Source organism: Vitis riparia, chromosome 14 (assembly GCF_004353265.1).
Source record: "Vitis riparia cultivar Riparia Gloire de Montpellier isolate 1030 chromosome 14, EGFV_Vit.rip_1.0, whole genome shotgun sequence".
NCBI classification, from domain to species: Eukaryota; Viridiplantae; Streptophyta; class Magnoliopsida; order Vitales; family Vitaceae; genus Vitis; species Vitis riparia.
Genome location: NC_048444.1, coordinates 539,943 through 556,378, shown reverse-complemented (window position 1 = coordinate 556,378; position 16,436 = coordinate 539,943). Strand labels below are relative to the sequence as shown.

The 16,436-nt window shown below is 32.9% G+C and overlaps 1 protein-coding gene across 1 annotated transcript; it reads left to right on the top strand.

Moving 5' to 3' along the window:
• The first annotated feature begins 3,582 nt into the window (after positions 1-3,582).
• Positions 3,583-5,824, top strand: LOC117929527 (transcription factor MYB16). Its single transcript, XM_034849835.1, has 3 exons — positions 3,583-3,803; positions 3,899-4,028; positions 4,525-5,824. The coding sequence occupies exons 1-3, from the start codon at positions 3,671-3,673 to the stop codon at positions 5,438-5,440; spliced, it is 1,179 nt and encodes a 392-aa protein (XP_034705726.1). The 5' UTR covers positions 3,583-3,670; the 3' UTR covers positions 5,441-5,824.
• Positions 5,825-16,436: the final 10,612 nt, after the last annotated feature.

Sequence of the window (16,436 nt, the reverse complement as noted above, 5' to 3'; positions counted from 1 at the left end):
ATGTAGTATCGTTATATTTATTTACATTTTCAAAATGTAAGACATTGTTATATTTATTTATGTTATGAAAAAGTAGGAAAACCCATTTTTCTTCTTATGCAAGGAATATATTTTTATTTAATTAAGTTTTTAATTATACTTATTTTTTTAATAAAAACAAAGTTAAATATAATTAACAAACAAAGAATTATTGGATTATGAAGTTTGAATTAGTTTTATTGTGCTTCACGCGAGATATTAAGTGTTGAGTTGTCTAGTCAGTTTGTGGGGGTTGAGCTCCAGGTGAACTTGCAAGGATCCAACTATTTGATTAACCCTCGGGATGTAGGGTGCCACACCCCCTATAGATGATTTTTTTTTTTTAATTAATTATGTGTTGACAGGTTTGTTTCTATTATATATTTAATATTTTTATGTTTAGGGTTCTGTTTTTTTAGATTGTGATTGTAATTGAGAAATTTTTTTGAAAGTTTCACCATTATAATTTTTCTATTTTATTTTGATTAGTAGATTATTGATTGTTGGTGTACTTCGTGATCTATATTAAAAATTGTGTCTTTTGTCTTTTTCTTTATTTTTCGCTTGTATACATGATTTGATTATATATATAAAAAAATTACAAAGCAAATATAACTATTTTTATTTCTAGCTACCTTGTTCTATTGGTATAAATGGAAGTTTAAAAGCTCCCCAAATAACCCAAAAAAAAAAAAAAAATCTCACCATCAATCCTTAATGCAAACTTCCAAAATATGGTACAACATTTTATTTGAATACCCACCATATTTGTGATCATGATCATCTTCTTGAACAACCAGGAACGTTTGTCCTGCATGTAAGGGATTTCTTATGGTTACAACTCTCATATGATGACACTTTTGCATTAATTACTAGCCAGGATCATTTAGTAAGATATTTTGGACCAGTCCCACTGGTTACGTGGACACATTGACATTCAGGAGGCAAAGGACATTCATTAAATGAGATGATAAAGGACTTACAAAGACATTTTTACCCATACAACTTTTGTATTACAAGGAACTTTGGCTCACAAATGAAAGAATTAAATTGTCTTTTACTCAATATTTTATTTTATTCTATTCTATTTTGTTTCCATCATCACTTGGATGATTGGAGGGACGGTACTGATGAAGTTGGCGCAACAAAATCCACATTTATCTCTATGTCCCATTGCATTAACTTTGTCCTAGATGTACTGTAACTTATTTTGGTGGGACAGTAATTTGTGATTACAATATATTAAAGTTTAGTTGAATCAATTCTACTTTTGACTAAGAAAAAGGGAAGAAAAAAAAATTTGCAGGTCACCATTTTTCTCTGAACTTATCTAGAATTGAGAGAATTTCTACATCTGGTTTTTGACACCCACCCATTTATTTCATGGATTTTAAATCATATTTAGTAATAGAATATTTGAAAAGTTCAATGTTTTTAACTTATCGATTTAAGTATTAAGACATATAAAGTTATATGAACTAATTATAAAATATTTATTATATTAAGTTGTGTATGTAAAAGAAGCTCAATATAAATAAATTGAATTATGTTATGGAATAATAATAAATCATTAAATTAATTTATCAAACACCCTTTAAAAATAGTAATTTAAGTTATATTAAAATATTAAAATTTATCAAATATGGCCTTAGAAAAGATATGTAAGTGTTATTCAAAAGAGTTTTTGAATCACCTCGATGTCATGGAATATAGGTCCTAAACTTTATAACTTAATTTGTTTATGTTAGAAGAGTAGGGCCTTATTATTATTTTTTTTCTTCTCAAATTTATGTTTGGAAACAAAATTTTGTTTTATAATTTTTTTTTTATAAAATATAGTGAAATATGTAATGTCCCACATCGGATAGGGGAGAATGTTCTTGGCGATATATATGTAGAGGTTCCTCTTAACCAAATAGACGCGTTTTAAAGCCGTGAGGGCCCCCTTGGAGCCAAAGCGGACAATATCTATATGGTTGGGTGCGGGTCGTGACAAATGGTATCAGAGCCGATCCCCGACACCGGGGTTTGTTTGGCCCCGTAAGGGACGTTGTGTCTGCATGGGGGGGTGTTTGTAATGTCCCACATCGGATCCTCTTAACCAAGTAGACGCGTTTTAAAGCCGTGAGGGCCCCCTTGGGACCAAAGCAGACAATATCTACATGATTGGGTGCAGATCGTGACAAAATATAAAATCAATTGCAACATCAAATATTGTTATTTCGTCCCCTTTCTTTTTTAATGCTAAAAAATAATTTGGGGGTGCCCCTTTAAAGGTAGAATGGGTTGCTTGGTCCCAACCAAGATAGCTAGGCCAATTGGGCAATTCACAATTCTAGTTCAGTTTGAAACCAAGTAAGCCTCATGGGGTTGTGACCCAAGTGTGGTACAGTCCTTTTTGGGCCTTAACATTAACTGAAGGGAGTAATAAGTGAAATCCACACCACTCATGCACTTTAATTTAGGATGTCATTGTATTGACCTTCACATCTTTGAACCCTTTTTAGCATCCATATGAGTTTTTGGAAGAAAATTGATTTTTGATTAGTGAAACCAACCAAGATGAATGCATTTATGGACCTGGCAAAGTCTTCCATGGGTTTGACGGTGAAGAAAGCTGAACTTTCATGATTTTAATTTTGGATTATATATGATGGGGGTCTAATCTCATATTGGAACGTAAATTCCCACCTACCTAGACAAGGGGTCTAATATTTTAGGGTTTGTCTTGCAACTCTAATTCTAAAAAATGTCCAATTTTTTTTACCTTCAAATTAACTCAATCCAAAGAGTTCTCACACTATGTTTTCATTTATAGTCTACCAATAGCTTGACCACCACAACCAAAGGAATAAATTATGACACATAAATGGTAAAATTATGTGTGTGTAGAATTCTATCAGTACTAAATTGCTTCACAACTTTGTTGTTTTATACAAGAAATTTCCATTTTAGCTCATCATAAAGTGGCCAGGATAAGCAATGAGATCACATTTCAACAAATGAGAGTGAATCCCATCTCATATTTTTTTCCCACTCCCTCCCATTTATTTAATGGCTTCTCCAATTTCCATTTTCAAGCTCAAAAAGATTCTTGAAGTACGTGTGGAGTTTGTGTAGGATTCATGATAAATGTAATAAATGAATGATTTACATAAGTGCATACCATCTTGATAAAAATGGTTTGAATTTTATTATTGAAAACAATTAATAATTATTGTAAGGAGCTATTTCCCAAAACATTTTTTCTTTTTTAAAATTTGTTTTCAAAATTAATATTTTTAAACAAATCCTTGGATTAAAAAAAGTGGCAATTTCTAATCATATTCTAAAATGATTTCTTTAACGAAAATGAGAAGATAAACTAGAAAACCATGGTAAGTTGGGCTGAAGAAATTAATTGTAGAAATGAATTAACAGTAGCAAGTGAAAAGGGGAGTATGAAAAAATGCAACCACATATACGTTAGAGGGTACTTTGGTCAATAGATTTTGCGCATACTCTGATCAAAATTTATTTCGTGATCCCATATATGTCGCTGACCTTTCTTGGCTACCCCATCTCTCTCCTTTCTTTCTTTTCTTCGGAGACTTCTTCTTCTTCTTCTTCTACAAATCTCTCTCCCTCTCTGTTTCTGTTCTCACTGACAAAAATGGGCAGATCACCATGCTGTGACAAGGTGGGGTTGAAGAAAGGGCCATGGACTCCGGAAGAAGACCAGAAACTCTTGGCTTACATTGAAGAACACGGCCATGGGAGCTGGCGAGCTTTGCCATCAAAAGCTGGTGATTATCCGCACTGAATTCTGCATGGAGATGGGTATTCTGAGTTTAGTTTACTGATGACGGGGTTTTGTGACTTGGTGGGTTGTTGTGTGTAGGGCTTCAGAGATGTGGCAAGAGTTGCAGACTGAGATGGACTAATTATCTGAGGCCTGACATTAAGAGAGGAAAATTCAGTTTACAGGAGGAACAGACAATCATTCAACTCCATGCCCTCTTGGGGAACAGGTACAAAAGTAGATTTTTTCTTCTTATGACTCTTATGATCAGTTTTAGTACTAGTGTTATAAATACTCTGTGAGGAGACAGGTGCAGGGTTCTTGAATTTTTTTCCTCAAACCTCCACTGTTTTCAGTGAAAATCCGAGTCCTAAGTCGTGAAATTTGAGAAGTGGGTGTCTGAGATGTAATTAATACCTGCTATTAGTGGAAGAAGCTTTGATGTTCATCACCAAAGCTGGCTTCCAAAATGTACCATATGTCTTTTGTTTTGGCATCAAAACCATCTCGAAATCTTCATAATCCATGTGAAGGGTTTTGAATATGGGGGGAGGAATCTTGAATTTTTCTCCAAAATGACATAGAAAATGATGTTAGTTTGTTGTATTATCATCTTGATTGAAATGGGAAATGGGGGTGGTAGTTGATGGTCACTAGGGCGTTTTTGTTTTATAGGGATTTTTTGGGGGTGTGTCTCTATTATGTTTTTGTTGTCTTGTCTGAAGGTGGTCGGCTATAGCAACTCACTTGCCTAAGAGAACAGACAATGAGATCAAGAACTACTGGAATACGCATCTCAAGAAAAGATTGGCCAAAATGGGCATTGATCCAGTCACCCACAAGCCCAAAAGTGATGCTCTACTCTCCAGTGACGGCCAGTCAAAGAACGCCGCTAATCTCAGCCATATGGCTCAGTGGGAGAGCGCTCGCCTCGAAGCGGAAGCAAGATTGGTCAGAGAGTCCAAGCTACGTTCCAATTCTTTCAACCATCATCCGGGGACTCCCTCGGCTTCTACTTCGGCGGCGGTTGGGGGCAAAACGGCTGCGGTTTCTAGCAGTCCGCCGCTGTATCTTGACGTGCTTAAAGCTTGGCATGGTGTGTGGCCCAAGTCAACTGAAGGTGGTGGCTCAAGCGGCGGCGGCGGCGGCGGCGGTGGTGGTGGGGGTGTGGCGGTCGCTGGCGACCTGGAGTCTCCTACTTCGACGCTTAGCTACTCCGAGAATGCAGCGGCGGTGGCGTCCACGGCGGTGATTGACTTCGTGGGCAACTCAGGCTCTTGTGAGGGCGGGATCATCAAAGACGAGGGCGACCAACAAGAGTGGAAAGGCATGGGAAGCTCGACCCAGTTGCCGGAGTCCTTCACGTCGGCACTCCACGACATGGCCGTGCCAATGGACAGCGGCGCGTGGACTCCAGAGTCGCTCAAAACCGTCAACGGCGGACACTTCATCGAGGGCTTCACCGAGCTTCTCCTCAGCAACTCAACCAACCGGACCCTCTCAGACACAGACGGCGGCGGAGACTCTGACAATGGCGGCTGCAGTGGCAGTGGCAGTGACTACTACGAAGATAACAAGAATTACTGGAACAGTATTCTAAATCTGGTGAATTCTTCACCGTACGATTCTCCCATGTTCTGAAAAACCTTATGGACATGGGCACACAGAGAGAACCAGTTCAATTGTTAATAGCTCGGCCGTTTCCGCTCAGTCCTTATTATCAGTACTCTGCCATTCCTTCGCTGCAAACTGAGCAGAATCGGAATGCAACTCGTTGGAGTCGACTCAGTGATTATCTATATTATTTTTTTTCCTCTCTCTCTCTCTTTCTTTTTCTTTTCTTTTTCTTTTCTTTTTTTTTTTCTTTTTAAGTTATTATTCAAATGTAGATCTAGGGTGTGGAGAGTGGGAAATGGTGGAATTGCAGAAACTAATGCTAAATAGAGTGTATGAAATGAATGAATAAATCTTATTAATAATAAATACCTTTGTATTTATGGAAATATAGATAGAGATGTCCACTAAGGGGTGTATTTATGATCAACTTTACTGCTGTTGGTTTCATGTCACATTCTGGTTTTATAAGCAATCAAATTCTTTTGTCGTGTTTGGTTCCCGTCAATGAGAAAGAAAATAGGAGAAAGTAGCTAGAAAAAAAGTGGTTTTTATAATTGGTAAAAAAAAAAAAGACTTATCTTATGGGAGAAAAAAAAATGATTTGGACGGTGGTATAGATAGAGTGTGTCAAATTGTCAATAGACAATTCAATGATTAATGTAGGAAGAAATGAGAAAATTTTCTTTTTAGTTTTCTAGGTGATCAGGGTTTCATGTGGAGCTTGAAAATTTGTAATTTTGTGGATATTAAAGAAAATTAAAGAATCTTGTTGGGACGGTGAGTTTTTGTACTATGCTTCTTCGATTCTTACATTGTAATCTTTAAAAACACACTACTCCATACATTCGGAATTAATATTTTTTTTCATATTATTTAGAAATTATTTGAAACAAATTTAAGTTTATTTATTTATTTATTTGTATATAGGAAGGAGAATGAACAAAAAATATTGCTTTCATTATTTAAGTATAAAAATAACTCTTAAAGAGTTATTTTTAAAAAGTTGATTTGTAATAATTATTTTTTAAAATGTGGTGAAATAAACCCTAAATTTTTTATATTCCATGTAGAAAAGTCTCATTAATTAAAATTTTTATATATATAAAAAATTAATTTAATAAGATTATTTTCATCTAAAAAGTTGATAATATAGGAATAAGAAAATAGATGGAAATAAAATTATAGGTTAGTAAATAATATTTCGTTAAAGACATTTCTCCTAAACATATTAGTCTCTCTTTTTGGCCTTATTCGGCTATTTATATATCTCAGTATTAAGGCAAATAACAAAGAAAGATATTTGTTGTTATTATAGTAATTAATTAATTAATCATAATTATATATATTATAGATTTTTTTTTAAAGAATATTTAATTTTTTTAAAATTTTTAATAAATGTTAGAATGTGTTTGAGAATCATTTTTTAAAGTGTTTTTATTATTTAAGAGTACAAAATTTTAAATATTTAAAAAGTTAAAAATGATTTATTATTACCAAACAGACTTTTGGTAGTAGAGGAAAAGAATCTAATTTATAAAAAATTAGGGTTATCTTTCAACATCTATTTTTAGAACTTATTTTACAAAATTGGAGTTTGCCAACTCTTTAAATTTTTAAGTGAAACAAATTAAAATGAAAGAAAATAATTTTAAAAATATAAATATTTAGATCAAATTCCTCATTTTCTTTTGGATTTTTTATAATAAATGAGTTTTATTTTTCATATCTTTGATGACAAATTTTTTTATGAATATATATATTTTTTATCTATTATTATTTAAAAATCAAAAAATATTTTTGGCTGGTAAACTATCTAAGGATGACCCATAAAAAATAAACAAAATGCAACTAAATCTCTTAAAAAAAAAAAAAAAATCATTTAAAAAACTCGCCATCACCACCCTCCAAGGGGAAGTACAGAAAATAAATCAAGGAGCCCACTAGGGCAAGTGTGGATAATATCACAATAAATATAGATTTTGGTCCCAAAGTCCCACACAAAAAAAAAAAAAAAAAAAAAAAAATTGCTTTTAATATAGCCTGCAACAGCGGCACAAAAAAGTCTGACCAAGAAATAGCCAGGATGGACCCCCATCCTCTGTGGATCCGTTGATATGTTGACTTTGATTTTGTGGGAACAGCAAAATTAAATAAATAAAAAGGGAAATTATTGGTGAGTGACGTGGATGAGTCGTAGAGGCTCCACGTGTCTGGTCCTGAAATTTCATAATACAATAATTGGGGGGGAGGGGGACAAGTCACTGACAAAATCCATGCAATGTTGTTAACAAGCCATGCACACATATAAAGTTGGAAGGGACTTCGCATTAAGTGTACAAAGTTGTCACACGTTGGACCACCTTCACAAAATTGGTCCTGGACCTTCAAAATTATCTTAGCTTAGTTATTATTTTTCACTTTTATCCTATGCTTCCTGATGAAAATGCTTATTTATACTTTTGTATGCATTCCTGTTCAGTAAATATGTATCATTTCGATATTTTAATATTCTTCAAATCTTTAAAAGTTTTTAAAAAAATGAAAATGACTTGTTTTTTTCAATATTTTTTGTATTAATAATATTTTTATTATAAATTTCTAATATAAAAAAATGCCGTTACTTGATAGGGGATTTTTTTTTCTCTTTTTTTCCTAATTCATGCTTATAACCTTGAGCTAAAAGGGGTTGGGTGAATAATAATTATGAGCCAATTGTAGGTTTTTCTTTTCTTTTTTTATTTTTATTTTTTATTTTTACCAAAATTATGATTCTCCATTTTTGTCGATCCTCATTTCTAATTGCCTAGCAGCTACAAATGGACATGGTTTCCCATCCATCCTTGTCCTCATGGATGATGCCAAAGTGTGTTTGGTTTTGTTGGGTCGTTGTGCTCCATTTCATAGCCATTGTTTTAGGCTTTTTATGACTTAGGAAGCAAACTGTCCATATCAATAACTTCTTTTTGTTTATTTTGTGGGGGGTTTTAGAGTCTATGTCAAAAGTGCCTATTGCCTAATTATCAAAATGGTTATAGGCTATATAAGAGAACATATTTTCATTTAGAAAATTCACAATAAATTTTATGTAAATGTAAATGATAATGATATAAATTGTAATTTGTTCAAATTTGAGATAAAAGCTATTGATGAATTAGTTTTAAGTTAATAATTTTATTTCATTTTTTTATTGAACCTGGTCCATCATACTTTCATTGGTTTAACCCGTTCTTGTTTCACCTTCGAACTACTTCAAAATTGTTATTTCTTGAATTGTGTATGTAATCGGAATTATTGAGGTTTAAAGAATGCCTAATATAAGTTACCATATTAATTGCTTTCAAAATCAATGCCTCGAGTTTTAATGTAAGACAAATCAGTCATCCCTATAGTCCTAAAATTCTTGTAAGAAACACTATAATTTAAGTTATCAAAACCTTAATACAAGAAGTCTAGGAACTGACATTATATATGAACAAGTGTTGCCTATTATAATACAGATGTTTTAAGTTATAATAAAGTTTTTTTGATGCAAATGATGACATATAATAGACTATATTTAACATTATGGAAAGGGTTATGGACTTTATTACAAATTATAATGAATGAACGTATAAAAAATTATTGGATTTTCTACAAATAATATATTCCACATAAAAATCTAAATGGGAATTGAATGAAAATTAAGTATAGACATAAATAGATGGATAGACAAGATAAGTAGATAAGGTGATAGGAAGCAAGATGAGGAACCTTCATTATAGGTCTGCTCTCTCTATCTCTCTCCATGGATATATATAAAACAGTATCTCATCGTTTCGAAGAGGAGAGAAGAGAGAAGAAACCATATTCTATTCTATTGCAGATTAAGAAACAAACCCATTATTGTACAATATCAGTTGGTGCAGAGGCAGGTGAACTTCTCAAGATTCCAATCTCATCACTTTGTTCCGCCAATAAACTAAGGTGGTTGGTGAAATGACTCATTTTTTTCTTTTCAAGTTGGGTGTGTCTCCTCCTAATTATGATGGTGTCGTTCTATACTTGTTGGCATATTCCGAGGGATAGAAAGGCAACATTGGATATACATTTTTCAGGCATACGGGTGGAAATGTCAATTTTCTTAGCTTATAGAAGATAAAATTTAATGATTTATTAGTTTAATAAAAGTCATTATGGTTAAGTATAAAAAAAATGTGATCAATTGTGCATTTAGATCTCATTATTTTGTACAAACTTTTATTCTTTTATATTTTGATTTTATTGTTTTTATCGGGTCTTGTTTGTATTATTAATCAACGACCTTAATCTTATTATGCATTTGGATGGAAAGATAGATAATAAACATATAATCATTTTTTGACGAGTTCAAAGTAAATAATATCCCATATCAATTCCTAATAAATATCTTTCTCTTCAACTACACAAAACAATTGATCGACACCATAAAGGTATCATATCGTCTTCCAAATTTGATAACAAAGTATGAATTGATGAGAGTCAACTACTCATTAAATTTTTTGTCTTCCAATATTTACTTTTAGTAAACGATGTTGGAAAGTAAGAACATGTACCCAAATTTATTTTTATTTTTTCAATTTTTAAGCTCTATTTCAAGTCAGAATAAGATAGAAAGCATAGTCAAACAAGTTATAAATTGCTAGGAAGCTTCATGATATATTTGAATGGCCCCTATAGCAGTTGAATCCAGCTTGCAAAATTTTTATTCACCTCAATGTTTAATCATAATTAATGTGCTCAACCAACTTGAATGAAATCAATGGTGTGGTTCATGGCTCATGAACTACTTTTAAATACAAGGAACCAAATAATCTCATCAAATCTATTTTGCCTTTTTGTGTAGCACTTTGAAACTCCCTAATTTAATTTTATCATATTAATAGTTGAAGGATGAAACGACTCTTATTCAAATTCTATATTTTATTTGATATATTTTTTTTTATATAAGAGTTATTTTTATCTTATAGAGTTTTTCTTGTGGGTGAAAGAATTTTAAAATAAAAATAAAAGAAAAAAACCCAAAAGGAAGCTTCCTTTTTCGTTAAAAGTTAGATAATTTCAATAAATGAATTTATAAGGAGATATTTAAAAAAAGAAAATATGAACATTTCTATTTGAAAAAAAAAATTAAATAAAAAAAGGTTAAATATGAATTCCAAGTTAAATTGATGCAAAAGTGTTTTATTTAAAAAAAAATTTAAATTATTTGAGATGAAATTATAAAAAGGTTTAGAGGAGGAGTTTTTAGAATTTGAAATTCTTTTATATATAAATTATAGATGGTTTAAAATAATCCTTATATTTCAAAATAATAATAATAATAATAATTGATAAAAGGGTACTTTGAAAATTTTGATAGTGGGAGAATTTTGGGAAGGTTTGATTATATTTTAACTTTAAGAGTGAAGAAGATAAGCTTGATAAACCATATCTTAATTGACAAACAACCTATTCAATTGAGTCCAAGTCTTGATTTTGGACTTGGACCATCAATACCCTGACGACTCATTTACTTTGACCAAGAACTAAAATATATACAATACTGATCTTACTATTGTCAAAAAATATGTTAGACGTGCTTAATTGAGTGAAAATTTTGATTATGAAGATATTGTTTTAAAATCTGATGATGTCTTTTAGTAATTCAAGAGATTGGTTTACTTTTCCGTATTCTATTTTGTCAATTTGTCATTTTTTTCAACACATTTAACATCACATTAGAACCATATTCAAAGATGTTGCTGTCAATAATGACATGCATGTATATCCTCAAGTTGAATTTAGAGAATTAAAAAACTCGGGAATTCAATTATAAGTCATAAATTGCATCATTAGCAAAGAATTCTAACCTAGTGCTCAATTAGGGATTTTTTTTAAAGATAAAAAAAAACAAAAAGTTGGATAAAATGCCAGCAAAATATCTACCATCCCACGTATTCCTAGGGTACACCATGACTCCACTGAACCAACTACCATAGGATTTATTACTCGGTCTTCCCTAAACTTGTAGGTCCTCCCACCACCTATTTTAAATTTTAAATTTAAATTTTTTTTAGAAAAACCAAAACCTAAGCCCATTGGGAGTCTCATTCAAGGGAGTTCCCGGAAATGAAGGTAAAGTCCCTCAATCTTAATGCCATTTGCCTTGGGCAGAAGACGCCCTGTCAATACATGCATATCCACATCAAGGGTTGTATCCTTATCTCTCTAGCTGGTTTCACCGACCTTTATAAATTAGGGGTCAAAGTTTAGTATGGAATAGCACTCTTTAGTACCATAGTCAATGTTCTTGTATAGTTTATTTGAAAGTGTATGAATTAATCTTTTAAATGTACTTTTTATATGATATGATTTGTTTCCAATTTATATGTATACACTTCAAATTTCATTCTTTGCATCAAAGTTCAATTGTAATTTGAATCTCATTTATAAATTGGCCCAAATTTTCGAAAAATCTAATGATTATTACTAAAATTTTGATATGATAGCTTCTAATGTTATATGATGTTTCTCAGAGATAATAGACGAACACAAAATAATAAATACTTTTGAAACAAAATTATGACGTATACATTCTTACATAGGTGTACATTTTGTGCGGTTATTTAATTTACACGATCCAAGTCATCAACCTCACCGCATTTTCATTTAATATAAGTACGTAAAATTAAATAGGAGACTGCCAAATTCAAATTCTAGTCAATGCAAACCCTAATCGACCATGTTGCAATTTCATAGTCGTACCATGGTGACCTTACAAGAGGATCCACATGGAGCATGCTCCTGATATATCGCAATCTCATAAATTTAAAAAACAAATAATGAAAAGGGGATAATTTTTTTAAAAAAATTTGGTACATTAAATGGATGAATAATGAAGCCAGGCTGTATGGAAAAGTTTGTGAAGAAATGGTGAAATTTTGGCCACGTGTCGAGCTGTCAAATGGGAGTATTTATTGGGACTTCCCTTCTTTTTTTTAACCTTTTTTTTGAAAAAATATTTCTATGGAGAGTACATGAACATTTATTTCAATGTATAAATGAATCCCACATGGGTCTTTTATACACCTCCCTTTGTGACCAACGGTCCACATTAAATTGGCCTTACTTGCTACTGGGCACGTGCCATGCACCCGGGGCTCATGCTACTAGCCCTTGACATCCGGATGCCAGCTTTAGACAAGTTCGTTTAATACTCAGATTGGATTTGGATTGAATTTTATTCATCACCTTGGACCAAAAGTTTTGGCTTCCTAACCCAAATTCGATCTATACAACCCAAGCAACCCATTCAATCTAAATATAAGCCAAGTTTGGAAAACCGAGGTGGATTGGACGTTGAGCATTTTGGGTTAGATGTTAGGTTAGATTTGAGTTGAATGTTTATTAATTCGGATCAGACTAGAATTAAGTGCAAAATCAAATCAACCCAACCAAGTTGCTGCCTTAATCCCAAGTGGTTTTTCACATCCCGTAGTATTCTAAATTTTTAATGATATTAAAATAAATTGATCTTTAAATACATAAATAAATAAATAATTTCTTAAAACCTTCCAAATATGTCTTCATTGCTCAGGCACCTGATTGCCGTCCATTGCAAAGGTAGGGCATGGGCTTCATTGCTCAGGCAGATCTAAACCAGCGAGAGCCCTTGCCCGGGCTAGACCAGACTTATATATGGACCAGGCTTCAAGCAAATGGACCAGATTTCCACCCCGAAGTCATAGCAGATTCATTTACCTTGGGCAATGCCAATCAAGAATTTCAAAACTTGGGCCGTCTTTGGGCTTTGCTTCCAACCACCCGGCCTTGCAGCATTCAGCCCAAATTCACAGCCCCAAGCTCAGGGCAGCCCATAAAATTCTCAGATATCCTGAATGGCATGATTTCCATGAAATGAAAACCCCACTTCTATCCTACAAATTTATTTCCCGGAATAGCTATGATTTCCAAACAATACCCAACAGACTGGTAGTCCAAACAAAAGACTAAGGGTCTATTTAACTAAGTTATCAAAAATAGTTCTCAAAAATCAATTTTCAGGATCAAAATCTGTTTGAAAACAGTATGTATCATCTGTGAAAGCATCATACAATTATGCACAATGGGAATGTTCCCAGCCTATTCTCCATGTTTTGAAATGTTTATCAAGACACTAAAAAAAGCCTTACATTTATTCTAAAAAGTCACCCTATTTTCGAAATAAATTCTCAAAAATCAATGTTTAGCTCAACATTTGCCAAACGTGTTCTTAAAGTTGGATGACTCTTTTCTATTTTAAAGAACACAGCTATTTTTAAAAACAGTTGCAAAATGGGCTCTAAACCATCTTGGAAAACAAGGGAACATGGTTTCAAATTAACAGAAGGCATGGTACCTGAAAACTATATGCAAATGAATGGAAAATTAGAAGCAATGCCCGATGAGGAACTTTTCCTCCTTGATCTACTCCACATTACTGCATCAACAGAATGTTTTCCATGGAATTCTCAAGGTTTCAAAACTTAATTTCAGACGTTTTAAATGCCATAGTACAAATTTTGTAAGGCTTCCTACATGAAGTTGTTTCTAAGATACCATGAATTGATGTTCAACCACTTCGATAGATGCTTCATCCTGTTGAAGCTTTGCTTCAAAATATTGACCCACCAGCAATTCAACTATCAAGCCTACAAAAAGGATTCTATCATCAGAAAATCTTAGCAAAAAGTCTATGAACGCATCACCCTCTGTTTTACAGAACATAGATTTCAGTTTGTAGCTTAGAAGGAAACTGTTTATCGAGTTCCCAAACTTCAGTTCTGAAGTTGGTGACAAACTTTATGGTCCGCCAGGCTCAATAATCATGACAACCCTTTTCTCGAGATGAGTTTGGGAACAAATATACCAGTTTGTTAATCAAACCCACCTTCATAATTTTGATCAAAACCAAACCTACCAGGGGACAAGTTCAAAATGTAATCTAAATAACCATATTGATCATCAAGGAACCCATCACCATCACCAAATCTTAACAAACAGTCTATAAACATATCACCCACTAGAACATGGATTTCAGTTCCCAAACCTCAGTTTTGAAGTTGGCAACGAACTTTATGATCCGCTAGGCTCATTATGCATACCAACCCTTTTGTCTAGATGGGTTTGGGAACAAATATACTAGTTTTCTAATCAAACCCACCTTCATAAGATACATCGAAACCAAATCTACTGGAGGACAATATCAAGATGTAATCTAAATAATTGCATTGGACATTAAGGATTGATATGCTAGTAAAGAAATGCACCTGATGTCAAATCAAGTATGAATACCATACTGGCATTGTCAATTGCTGGCATGGGGCCTCAATACTAATGCAATTAAGTTATACAAACCAAGCATCGAAACGGTTTGCTAAAATGTACAGCCATTAATATGGAATTTTTACATTTTCAAAACTAAATATAATATATACGGAATGGGCAGTTAACATGGTGAGTGTTAATATAAAAGTTAATAGAAGAGATAAGGCACACCCAGTAACAGGACTAGACGAACAAATTCACTTACACTGCCGAAAACATTTCAACAATGTGTGGGCATTACAGGCAGCAATAAAGATGTAACATTTAAGCTGCAAAGCGGATCCCAACATTTACTTTTGCACATTGAGATAAGGTAACCGATCATTCAATGGTCACAGAACCTTAGTACTAGTGCAATCTAATCACTATATTAACATCAAAGTTGATAAGAGTAAGTAAAGCACATTGCAGTAGAAGAATCAATTGGACCAAATTTCAGTTTTGGCTCAAGCACATACAATTAGGTTCCTCTGTGGACTAAAATTCGGGAATAGTTTCGGGAAATTACAGGCAACCGAAACATGTTATGTTTAAGCTGCAAAGCGGATTCCCCCATTTCTTTTTGCACATCAAGATTAGGTAACTGTTCGTTCAATGATCATGAAACCTCTTTACTAATGCAGTTTATTCACTTTACATTGAATCTAAACCATATACTAAAACCTCAAAATCATATATCATAAGGGAGCTTAGCTATTCCATTGATCCATCACAACAGAAAGGATTATGATCTCAACCCAAAAGCACTTAATACAAAATGGGTGGAAACCCAGCTGCCATATTGAAGTCAACTCAGATTTAGGCTATTCTGCAGCATCTTCTTATGAAACCCTAAAAATTCCAACCACAAAATACAGATAAACAGAGAGATATACAGTGATACACTGCACCCTTTCATCGAAACACCATGATAAATCAGCAATACCCTATTGAATCGTTCCATTCGTGCTAAATAATCCCAAGAGGTAAGAATACAACCAAACGGAACAATTTCAAACCCAAAAATGAAATACCCAGATTCAATCTGACTCCAAACATGCAAAATTCATCACAAAAAGCAAAGAAAACAGAATGGTTTGTAGCATAAAGCTGGTTCAACTCATAAAATATAACATCTATTCCTAGGGTTTTTCACTTCTTAAACCCTTGCTCCATGGTTCTTGTGGGCTCAGGAGGTGAAGATGGTATTTATAGGCATTTCATGTTAGGGCAAGGGAGGCACCAAGACGAGAAGTGAGATCAACCGTCAGGAAAAAAAGTAGGAGAATCACACACGGTAGAGAGGTTTGGATGATATTTCTACCGTTTTATTTTCATTTTCAAATGTAAAAAAGTGTTTGCATTTCAAAATTTTGTTATGTTTTAAAAAATAATCATAATTTTCAAACATCTACATACAAAAATACTAACCTTTCTCCATCTTTTTCTTTTTATTTTTAAATTCTTTTCAAACTCTAATCAAATTTGAACTAATTTATAACATTAACCAATATATGAAATTTATGGAAATGAAAAATTAAAAAGGAAATTTTACCAAAATGAAAATAATAAGAGAAGGAGAAGGGGAGAATAAGGTGATGGTGATTTTGATATTTCCAAATTATTAAATATTTTTCTTTTATTTAATTATTTTTATATTTAATAAAAACATTTTTTA

Coding starts and splice junctions, on each gene's coding strand:
- LOC117929527 (XM_034849835.1), top strand. CDS start 3,671: ATGGGCAGATCACCATGCTGTGACAAGGTGGGGTTGAAGAAAGGGCCA. Junction 3,804..3,898: donor AGCTTTGCCATCAAAAGCTG/GTGATTATCCGC, acceptor TGTTGTGTGTAG/GGCTTCAGAGATGTGGCAAG. Junction 4,029..4,524: donor CATGCCCTCTTGGGGAACAG/GTACAAAAGTAG, acceptor TCTTGTCTGAAG/GTGGTCGGCTATAGCAACTC.